Source organism: Dermacentor silvarum, chromosome 9, assembly GCF_013339745.2.
Source record: "Dermacentor silvarum isolate Dsil-2018 chromosome 9, BIME_Dsil_1.4, whole genome shotgun sequence".
Classification (NCBI taxonomy): Eukaryota; Metazoa; Arthropoda; class Arachnida; order Ixodida; family Ixodidae; genus Dermacentor; species Dermacentor silvarum.
In genome coordinates this window covers 69,336,411-69,348,461 of record NC_051162.1, presented here as the reverse complement: position 1 = coordinate 69,348,461, position 12,051 = coordinate 69,336,411, and the positions used below count along the sequence as shown (strand labels likewise).

The window sequence follows — 12,051 nt, the reverse complement described above, 5'->3', positions numbered from 1 at the left end:
TGCCGCCGGGGGATTATGCTACACCCGTGTGGTTTTTGGTTGTTTGAACGAGGCGCGCGGGCGCCTAGACGAAGAAGACGAACTGCTCTGGGCTCTCGAGCTATCGGCGGATCTGGCCAGCGCTGCAGCTATCATTTGTAAATATACTTGTAAATAGTCTCCTGTACTGAATCCTTCGTTCGCGTAACAATATAATCCTCTTGGTGACAAGAAAGCCCGAACATGAAGAAATGAGTAGGTAAATCTTTTAAACTCACGTAGGAACTCTTAGTTGAGTGAGAGTGCCCGTTATGAAGACATGTCTATATTCTTAACTTTTCACGGAGCATTTGGCTCTCTCTGTACGCGACACATCAGTTTACAATTAAACCCGTAGCACGTTATTGCACAAGTTGGTCATCTGTTCTGCATCAGTGCTGAAGCCTGTATGCGCTAGATAAAATGTTTTGTTCCGTTCAAGACGATAGGAGATAGTCTAAATGGTTTGCACCCAGTAATATAGTTATGAGCTAGTTATCCTGCGGATCTAGAAGATTTTGATCTGTATAACGGACCCGAAACAGGACAAATTTGTGTCTATCGGTCAGCCACCTTTGTGGTTTTGGCCCCGCTTTGTACCTCCTTGTAAGTGGTGTGAATTAACCCTTTTACTTCAGATGTCCCCGTAAGATCTTGGTGGAGTTATGCGGCATTTATTTATTCTGGAGGCGCAATGTTAAAGAGCCGGCGGAGCTGATGGGCAGCTGCTAGTCCAGGCTTTTGGGTTGGGCTAAGCACTACCAAGTCATCCCCAGCTTTTTTCGGAATTTATTGATTATTGATGAATTATCGATTAGCTATTGTCTGGCTATCGATTGGCTGTCGCAAATTATTGGTCACGTATTTGGGCTAGGCTAAGCACTATCAAGTCATCCCCAGCATTTCCCGGAATTTGTTGAGTATTGATTGAATATCGATTACCTATTTATTGGCTATCGATTGGCCATCGCAAGGTATTGTCTACGTATTTAGGCTAGTCTAAGCACTACCAAGTCATCACCAGCATTTGCGGAATTTATTCAATATTGATCGATTATTGATGAGCTATTGATTGACTATCGATTGGCTATCGCATGTTGTTGGCTACATATTTGGGCTAGGTTAAGCACTAAAATGTGATCCTTAGCAATTTTCGGAATTTATTGAATATGAATAAGTTATCGATTAGTTATTGTCTATCGATTGGCTATCGCAAGGTGTTGGCTACGTGTTTGCTAGGATAAGCGCTTCCAAGTCACCGCCAGCATTTTCGGAATATATTGATTATTGATCGATTATTAATTTGCTATTGATTGGCTATCGATTGGCTATCAATGACTGACTAAGCTTAAGTAGTCCCAACCTTGCATAGCTAGGCTTAGCCAGGCTCAGCTTTGCTAGTTTACATGGGTATGTGCATTGCGCTTGGAAACTTTCTTCACCACCCCCATGATCGGCCCGCATTTTCTGTTCGCGGTTGGCACATTAGGCCCGGCCTAAACAGTTGCGCTGTTCAAAAAATACAAGATAACGCAGGAAAAAAATAACGAGCACACAAGAAATCATGTCATCAAATAGGTTATTTGATCAGCTCAAATAGTGCTTTAGGAGTTGAAACAAAGGAAAACAAGACAAAATAATATGTAAACTGAGCTAATATGAGGAAGGGGGGGGGGGGATATTTTTCAGGTTATGGTGGTGGGTGCTCTGCAGAAACGATCAGTGTTTGTATAGTGCTGACTAACGAGCCAGGAAGATGGTTCCAGTCATTCGATGCTTTAGGAATCTGTAAGTGGGGATCATTATGACGGCGATTGCTGACATTGAGCACGCGGTCTAAATGTGGAGAAACGAAGAGAGCTGAGATGAACCATGTGCGTTGAATATGTGACTCTTGTAATACAGTTTATGAAAGAGACCGAGGTGCGACAGATTTCGTCGAGTAGCAAGTAAAAGATGGTTTCGAATACATTTCACGCTGCTCGTGCTGACAGTGCGATGATACTTAGACATAATGAAGCGAGGTGAGGTGCGGAACCGCTTGAAGCTTATTGATTAGTTTAACCTGACCGGGATCCCACACTGATGAGGCGCATTCCAAGTTAGGGCGAACATATGCGATGTATAGTTGTGTTTTAGGCGCTGATGCAGCAAGTCACATGCTTGGTTTTAGAAAACCAAACATGCGATTGGCGTTAGCTATTATTGAGTAAATATCCATTTTTAAGAAAGTTTGTCTGGTGATGTGAACGCAGAATTATTTAGAGCAGTTAGAGAATTTAGTGAAATACTGTCAACGGAAGAAGGATCGGTGCAACGACCGCGAGAAATGCAATATGATTGACACTTGGCTGAGTTTATTTACATATTCCACGATTTATATACACCAGTTAACCGCATTATTATGCTCAATTTGCAGATTAGTAGTATCACCCGAAAGAATTTTTCCCTCAGTCATACAATCCTTAGCAAAAAGGGAAAGGGAAGAAAGGATTTCATTAGGTAAATAAATAATATCAATTAGAAATAACAAGTGTCCTAGAACTGATTCCTGACGCACACCTGATCCAAAAGACGCCATAGGTGACTTAGCATCGTAATAAATGTTTCAATTTATTGAAGAACTAATGAGCAATGTTCAAACGGCCGAATTAATCATTAGTTCATAACTAACTGTATCGAAAGCTTTCGAGAAGCGCAAAATTATGCAGTCAGTAAGGAGCCCCAAGTCGTAGAATGCATGAAGGTGATTAGTTAGTTCAACCAATTGTGCCTCGCACAAAAAAATGAATTCTAGAAACTATGTTGACTCTGATGAATGAAATTATTTGAAACAAGGAAGCTTGATGAAAGGGTGAGCGTTATGTGGTCAAATTTGTTTCATGGAACCGACGTAAGATATCTTGACAGAGAGCTACATGAATTATGCGTATCGCTACACACATGGGAACCGGGACCACCTCTTGTGCCTGTATTGCAATCTTGTTGCATTTGCCCGTCATGAAGTTATGCAAGAAATATGCAATACGGATAAATAGAAGATATACATATTTAGTCTACGGGAGGAATGTCAAATTAATGTCATCTATGTCGCCCGAGGAAGATCGTATTAGGTTGTGAATAATTCTATCTATAAGGCACATCGTAATACAACTAACATAGCACAGTAAGAACGAGGGACATGTCGAGATAGGACAAGCGCTACAAGACCAGACAGGACAAGCGCTGTCTCCGCTTGTCCCTCATCCTTCCTGCGTTATGTTTGTCGCATTGCGATGAATAACCAGCATGCCCGAACCTATTCCCTTCTATAAGGGAGAATAATGACGGGGTTCATTGGAAAGTACTGTGCACCAGGGTAAGATCGAAGATAGAATCGTCAACCGGAAGTGCGAATTTGCCTTTAGGTAAAGCGGCACAAAGGTGTTTAGGAAATGGTTCCCCTTATTCGTTAATTAAAGATATAGTTCTGCCATCTTTGCTCTTAACAATATTAGGAAAACGTTTCAGGCCAGCTTTTACACACTTTGGTAAATTCACTGGTGAAAGAAAGTAAATTTAACTTTCTCAAGGACGGAAACTTAAGCATCCACCACCGATTTGTATGCAGCCCACCAGTTCGCGCCTGCGGAACTAATAGCTGCGCGATATAGGCGCCCTTGGATAATCGTCTTAGGTATTGGTTTTATAAGAGGGCGTTGTAATAATGAGCTACTGTTTTAGTGGAATGTATTTGCTGATAAAACTCAATGCTTTATTCTGGAACATCAAATGAGAGGTTAGTTTGAGATAATAATAGGTTATCAAGAAAAGTTGTAAATTTATTTCCAATGCCTTCATAATTCACTTTAATCACTGATACGCTTTGTCTTCCTACATTTCGCGTAGATGGAACGCAAATGAAGGGTGAAGTGCAGGACGTCATCATCTCGGAAACCACGAATGTGAATCATAGAGAAAGAATGTGAAAGGAAGATGTTATTATTAAATTCAGTAATGACGAAGAAGTTTGCGTTGCACATGTTGGAAACTCAGCGAGTTGCGATAGGGTGAAGTGAGAGAAGACATTTATAACAGAAGGAGCTTCATTAGGTACCAGCTCAAAAACTGAACAAGAGTATTGCCACTTAAAAACCGGAAACGTCACCTAATAAAAAATTTGTATAGCTGGATGATGGAGAACTATTTGATTCAAACCGACGTGAAGTTTATCTGTAATACCACTGAAATAACACAAGCAAACATGCGTTCATGTTTGCTTGTGCACGCGTGACACCATGCTTGTTAATTTACTCAGTGTGCCTATCTTTGCAAGCTTATACGGCCGATAAAACTACTATCCTTACTTTGTATAGCTGTCCGCTGATTTGCTATCGCAATCGATGGTTAGCCTTTCAGGCTAAACAACAACGTGTTTCTTCACCAATACGACGGGGGAAGCCTAAGGTCTGAAAGACGCTACAATGTTGTTCTTCTCAAGCATTTTGTCCGCCTCTTTTTCTATGATGGCACGCTCGGTTGCTGACACATGGTAAGGCCTCCTGTTAATGGCAAGGGTATCGCCTGTGTTTAGGATATTCGGTCCGGGTCATCAATGTAGTGTCATCTCTTGGCGCAACATTATTTAGTTTTGCGAGTTGCAACGGCGGAATGACAAAGACAACGAACGTCGACGCGGCGGTGAGCGGGCCTGTCGAGCTATTGGCGAGGGCGAACGTCTGGGATTATACGACGGAGCGGGGGCGTCACTACTTGGTGGATTGGAGCGAGCATAAAATTGGCAGCATAGGTTATTGGCTGAGCTGCGATCAAAAGTGACGTTGGGACGTGGATGTGAGTACCAGTGGCGGCGGCAGTACCGAGTGATGTGGGCGTATTCGTAGAGGCGAGTAAAAGCTAAACCTTTCAACAGAATTACCTGTCTGGTTGGGAAAATTGATGAAGACTTAGAGATTAACTACAACCAAATAAGGGAATTTATTAGCCCGACGTTTCGGAGCCGATTCGGCTCCTTCTTCAGGGAGTATTCTTCGGAGGTGGTGGTGTGCCGCTTTTAAAAGTGCTGTCGTAAGAAAGGAGAGCAAGGGGAAGAGAGCGTAAGGCGGGGAGGCACTTAACAGGGCACCTGTTCTTGACAGACGAAAGATGTGGTAGTTGGGGGGGGGGGGGGGGGGGGAGTGCGGCGTTGCTGGTCGGCTGGGGTGACCAATGCTGGGGGCGCTTTACTCGCCGGAATGCCGTTGACGAGGGCCGGGGGGGGGGGGGGGGTGGGGACGAGATGTGCTGGTGTGGGTGACCTAGAACGGGGGCTCCTTTCTTCCCTTCGTCGCGTCTGCAAGGCCATGGACATACAAAGAAGGAAGGATGCCCTTCACGCGGTTTATATTACCCGCCGTATTCTGAATGTGCCATGACTCTAGTAGTAGCTCAAGGCGTTGTCTATAAAATCAGCTGTGCCGACTGTCCAGCGTCGTACATCGTGGAAACCAAAAATCTTAAAGAAAGAACCAGACAACATGAAAATAACGTCATACCATTCAACCGAATACTCAGCGCTGTCGCCGAACATTCCGAAGACGCCGACCACAATATTTGGTTCCAAGAAACCCAAATCCTTGCGAAAAAGTCGCGCCAGAGGCACCGGCAACAGTCAACAAGCCGCCCGCGTTCGATGCGAACGTGGTCAAAACGCCAACAGTTCTACGCGTTGCTGGTGCTCCTACATGGCCAAGTTGATACAGCTGATAAAACTTTCTTTACTCCGTATAGCTCTCTACTAATTTGCTATCGCAATTGATGCTTCGCCTTTCGGGTGAAACTGCGACAGTTTTTTTTTTTCTGTACGTTCACCTCGACGCGCCGCCGCAAAGGAGGCGTGCGCATCTGTAGCAATGGTAGAAAGGCTGGAAAAAGGATCTCTGTTTGGGTTTTTGCGTAAAATAATTATGTTTTCTCGTCTATTGAAATTACATACCGACGTTATTATACATGTAGGTTGCGGTTAAATTGTACTTTACGATTTCTCTGGCGAATTTTACTTCGTGAAATTCAAGTAGTGCACCTGAGCCTCTGCACCACACAGAGGGCCTGCACGGTCGGGATGGTTCGGGATCATTTTCTTGGCCACGGATGCCGCACGCCGACACCGACGCCGGATTTTCTGTGACAGGGGACTCTTAACGCTGTCGCGTTAAAAGTACCGACCCTTTGAAGACGTGAAGATCCGTCACGTCACGAAACAATTAGTGCGGCTCCTTTAGACTTCTACTATCTCATCGTGTGTGGACCTCCAGCCACCTGGTACCGAAAACTTGCTGCACCTTGTAGGGTGAGAGATCGAGCTCGCGTTCCCACGTGTTTCTCAATCCGCAGTCCTCAACAGATTGTGTATGAAAGCCGCATAAACTCTTCATGAAGTAATTGATTTAAACTGTGCCATGCAGCGTACCACAAGAGCGGTGTGGATCCGGGAGCGTACGAGGATCGCCGATATTCTAGGTGACAGTAAGATGACAAAATGAAGATTGACAGGCCATGCAATCTATAGGGCTGATAATCGGTGGATCATTAGCGTTTCATAATGGGGGCCTTGGAAGGGAATTGCCGTCGAAGGTGCCAAAAACATCGGTGGGTTTATTAAATTAGGAAATTTGCAGCCACAAGTTGCAATCAGCTAGCGAAAGACAGGGATAATGAGGTCGCAGGAGAGGTCTTAGTCCTGCAATGGACAAGAAATTACTTGATGATGATGATGATGCAGTTCATATCAGAATATTGGCTTTTGGTTGAATACAAATTATGGAAACTCAAAGCGAATCAAAACATCAAGCGTCTTTTAGTATAGCCAGAACACCCAGCCATGAAATGCAAACGCAGCACAGTTATCAGGTAGCAGGCTGAATGCTCTCGGGCTGCTGAGGTCGCCACTGTAATGTTAGAGTAGCAGCTTTTTCTGGCCTTTTTTAATAGTCAACAACCTCATTAGCACCGGGTTCTGATATGAGTGATGTGATTAAAGATTATTTTATTTTTAATTAAAGATACGAAATCAATGACTAAATTACATTTTATTTTGTTCATATGTCACACAGGTTTTCTTGTTTTTCCCTGCCTACTCAGCTTACATATCCACTCAAGTTCGACAAGTATGTGGTGCCAGTATGTCTTCCAAATAAAACGCTGTCGTTAACCGATAGAGAAGCAATCGTTTCAGGCTGGGGAAGGGTGTCTGAACGTAAGTCCGTTTACTCTATTTACGTGCTAGTTAGTTTAACATATGATCCCATACTTCTGCATAACTATTATGCTACCGCAATGCTACAGTTCCCGTATCTTTCATAACCTCCTACACATGCCTAATTGTGAACGACTATAAACATTAACATTGATGACAAGCGCTGAAGTGTATGTATACGTACCATTTTAAAGTAAACAAGTGTTATAAAATCATCCGTACCGTACAATGTTTTGCATTGGTATCATGACCTTTCCAGTTGAGAAACATTTTTCTTTGCGTTCCACTTCAGTACTCTGAAAATTCATACATTTATTTTTGCAGACGGCGACCCTTCCGAACACCTCCTCTATATAAACAGATCGATACTTCCTTATGAAATGTGCAAGGCGGGATTCATAACTGCTGAACAAGCTAAAGCATTCAACGATTCCATGATTCTTTGTACATCTGCGAGAGACAAAGACAGCTGTCAGGTTAGTGTTTTGTAATTCCTGTGTTAACTTCATGTCGCGCACGTGCAGTACATAGATTGCCGAAGTACCATCACCATGTTCCCCGGTATTTAACGTTTCAATATTATCAGAGACTGTGTAAATGCGAGGATGAAGAAATGCAAAATTCTATACTTGATACCCATTTTTAGTTTTCGTAAGAACCGTAACAAGAAAACGCAATAGTTTCAGCAGTGCCTGGATATAGCCTTCATCAAAATGTTGAAGTTATGAAATCAATTATTCGTTGAGGCTTATTTTGAGAAACATTCTAAAATAGACAAAAACTGTTTTTCTTTTCTTTCTCACTGTTCATTTCCTTTGACACACACACTTGTTAAACCTTTGTTACGCCCTACATCCCGCATCGGGTCGGTTCTTTGAGGCGTATAATAGTGATTGCACCTTTAAGTTTAGGTACGTATGTAGCTCTTCATGGGGGCGTTGCATGCACGCATGGTGTCACAGCATTTCGCCACAGCTTGGGCCGCTTTGGATGAGTGCGATGTCTTTGTTCGTCACCCTACTTCAGAAAGCACAAGGGGTCTAAAATCTAGGAAGCGAGCTTGCGAGGTTGAAAGATGGCGATGGGGCTGGATCAAAAGAGAGAAAAAGGCGTTCCGGTCGAGCTCCACACCGTTTACGAGTTCCCACGATGTTGTGCACGCCTCGCCATTTTACGGCCACTTCGAAGCCCCTCCACTCGAAATACCGCTTTTGACTATGTGGGCTTACTGTTTCGATGGGTCTGTTGTCACGAGGGCTTACTGTATTTTATGAGTGGGCATATATATCTGGGTTAAATTTTTGCCTCGCAGGGCGATTCAGGTGGTCCGCTGACAATATGGTCAAAGCTCGGCAAGACAGTCCAGGTTGGGCTCGTTTCTTTTGGCACCGGGTGCGCCCGTGGTGAAAAGCCAAGCCTATACACACGCCTATCAACCTATGTACCATGGATCAAGGAGGAACTCGCCACGACTGAAGAAGAGAAGAGTGACGGTGTGCGGCTCGACTCGTCAGTGCATCGGGTGCTAATTCACAGTTAAACACGAATATAGAGTTGAGCGTTGCAGAGACACACTCCGCTAACGACTCGGTGAAGGGAAACTTTACTCGCCCTTTGCCATGTGTGAGATGCAGTATTGCGCAAATATTCAGTCCTCGCCCTTTCTGACGCTATAACGCGCAAGAATTCTGAAGAATATTATGACACAATTGTCTGCTCGAACAAGTAATGTTAACAATAATCAGGATGCAATCGAATTTGTCGTAATTTAGACGGCATTTGATGACGTGCTTGACAACGGAACTGAAGAGGGTTGTGTTGAATGTAGTTCCATGCAGCAATGATGCATGTTTGAGTCCCTCAAGTACATTCAGTCATATTTCTTATGCGTAGTCACGTAATATAGGCATTCAGTTCATTCGGCAGTTGTGGTCAAATCGGGGGGGGGGGGGGGGGAGGGGCAGAACCTCATTTGTGGTCATTTATGCAACAGTGCTCATAACGGGGTGCAACCATCCCACGCGAAGAATACAAAAAAGCGAACACTTTCACCACTTTGTATATATGCTACTCCAAAGGCTATCCAGCATGTAACTGATAACAATAGATCTGTCAGACCAATAGCTCGGAAGGCATTCTGTTGTGTTGCCGGAGCCCTTCTCACCACGTTCCATTCAAAATAATAGTTCTAGTAATTTTTATATAGAATCTCTGTCATACTTAACACACCCCGTAGTGTTTGTATGCGGGTGAGTTTCAACCGTCTTTCAGAGTTAGTTTAGCATTGCAGAAGTAGAACCTTATGCACTACGCATACATAGAAAGATACTGACAACAGAATGCGGTTTTAATTTCTGTGTCGCACTCATGTTAAATGTAGCTTTGGACGCAGAGAAACGCCTAGAATGTATGCATATATTGATGGCGTTCCAAATTTATTATCCTCGTACCCATATTTCAGCATGAAATTCCTACAGTTTTTTTTGCATTGGTTATAGATGTATCAAAACTATTTCTTTATATATATGTACAGTGATCAGCGTATGAAACGTGGTACTCTGAAAACATGGTTGGTGCCACCCTTTTGCGCCACCGGTTACCCCTTAGGGGTCGGTGTGAGACCAAATGCAAACACAATGCTTAACAAAGGCTCTCTATTTCATTGTTTACCACGACGCATGAGCTCGGTGCACCCAGCGCCGACAGTTGGCGCTATAAGCGTGGGCAGCAATGGGCTCCTTTTATCGCAGTTTTAATCGCTGAACATAGTATATGCAGACATTTTAATGCATTTGTGCTTTGGCTCACAAATTCTATGATAGCGTTGACCCGCACGACATTGTGTGGTCATATAATTATTAACAAAAACTACATTTGAACTCCGTGCGTGCAAAGGTTCGGCAATTAAGAGTACTAAGAAAGACCAGCCGAGAAACCGCGAGCTGTTTGAAAGAAGCACATTTTCTATAAACTGAAGCAACAAACGCAAGATAAAAGCATCAGTTATTTCTGAACAATAAATTGCACACGGAAAGTCACGCATAAAACGTGAGCTCTACCGAGATTTCACAATAAATATTGTGTCCTACTGCATCCGAGCGTTAAAGTTCCAAGTGCTTATAAATACCGTAGAAATTTCACTGCTTTTTTTGCGCATACCTAGCCATTATTGATCTATGAGCTCCAAATGTTATTTCAGTTATTTCGAACATGAAGTTGTCTGTTAGAACTTTCAAAGCTCTTAACAAAATTTGAAGATTTCATGTCAGTTATTCCCTAAATCGCATCTTCACATAATAAAAATGTTGCCCCCAAATTGATATTTTTATAGCAGCAATAAATCGCTGGCTCTAATAAATTTAGGTGCGCACTCTGGCGAATCCTTGTGCACTAAGGTAAATTACACCTTCTAGGGTGGATTGCATGTAGAACACCCTTTTTGCGCCCTTAAATTAACTGAGTTTTCTAAAAGGGAGTACCCGTAAGCGGAACACATTTAGGTCAGCCTATCACTAATTTCAGAGTGCTGAAACTGGGCTTTCTGCACGTCACACATTCCACGCATTTCAAGCAAGTAAAAGGCCAAACGACTTTATTTCCCAGCGGTTCGCGCCACGTCATTGTTCGAGCACGTCATTGGGTAACAGTATATACTAAGTATGTTATCCTGCCCCTCCGTGAGTATGGCCTGCTCGGTTGTGAAGTGGAAAGAGAGAGCGTTTACTGTTGTTTACTATCCTATATTTCAATTTTATACACTGGCTTCGTTTAAATTGTCTCATCTCGGTATTGTCTCATGGGTCAGCTGCCAGGCGTCTGCGAGTCATAGTGCATAAGTCAACCATAGTTCGTTAGGCGCCTATTTTTCGTGCATCATTGGCGCCAGCTGACTATTATGCGCAGTAATCTTGAACTTATCACGCGCTATCTGTTGGAATGCATTCGCAGATGCATGCGGAACAATCTACTACCGATCGAAACAGAGCATTTATTATGAAGGGGGCGCGTCCCCTTCGTAAAGTAGGGTGACAAAACAATTAGTTCCTCCTATTTGCTTCCTGTTTTTCAAATCTTACTGCTAGCTTTGTTTATTTGTATCACCATACTGCTGGTTCATAGATAAACTGGACAGCGTGGCCCCAACCTGTCTTGCTGCTAGCGCGTCAACGCACTATTTAGGTACTCTAATGTTTAAATGGAAAATGAGACATTCACCCAAACGCAGCAATTGCTACAACAGAAATCCATAGAGGTTCCTCGAAAGAAAAGCCTCGCAGTTGAAGAAAAATTCATCCTGGTCCGGGATTTGAACCCGGAACCACCGCCTTTCCGGGGCAGCCGCTCTACCATCTGAGCTAACCAGGCGGCTAGCAGATGGCAGGGCGAAGTCCAATTGATCAACAACTCGAAGCAAAGGCAAATGTTTGACGTATTAGTTCAGCGGAAACCCGCTAGGTAGAGAGAAGTAATTAAATAGAAAATGAGACATCTACCCAATCGTAGTAAATCCTTAGCTTAGATGCAGTTGCTTAGCTCAGATGGTAGAGCGGCCTCTCCGGAAAGGTGGTGGTCCAGGGTTTGACTCCCGGTCCAGTGCGAATCTTTCTTCAACTATTGAGGCTTTTGTTTCGCGGGACGCGCGTGGATTTGCTTTGTAGCAATTGCTACGATTGGCTGATTGTCCCATTTTCCATTTAAGTACATCTCTCTACCTAGCTGGTTTCCGCTGAACTATTACGTCATACTTTATTATTCTTTATGATAGCGTCGGTGAATGCAGGTGCGCAACACCGATGATA

General features: G+C 43.5%; 1 protein-coding gene across 1 annotated transcript in view; it reads left to right on the top strand.

Moving 5' to 3' along the window:
- The window catches only part of LOC119464772 (serine protease 29-like), a 32,962-nt gene extending 23,843 nt beyond the window's left edge, over window positions 1-9,119 (top strand). Inside the window, exons 3-5 of the mRNA XM_037725713.2 lie at window positions 7,138-7,252; window positions 7,577-7,728; window positions 8,565-9,119. Coding sequence (XP_037581641.2) covers window positions 7,138-7,252; window positions 7,577-7,728; window positions 8,565-8,792 — 495 coding nt within the window. The 3' untranslated portion in view covers window positions 8,793-9,119. The remainder of the gene's footprint in view (window positions 1-7,137; window positions 7,253-7,576; window positions 7,729-8,564) is intronic.
- Window positions 9,120-12,051: the final 2,932 nt, after the last annotated feature.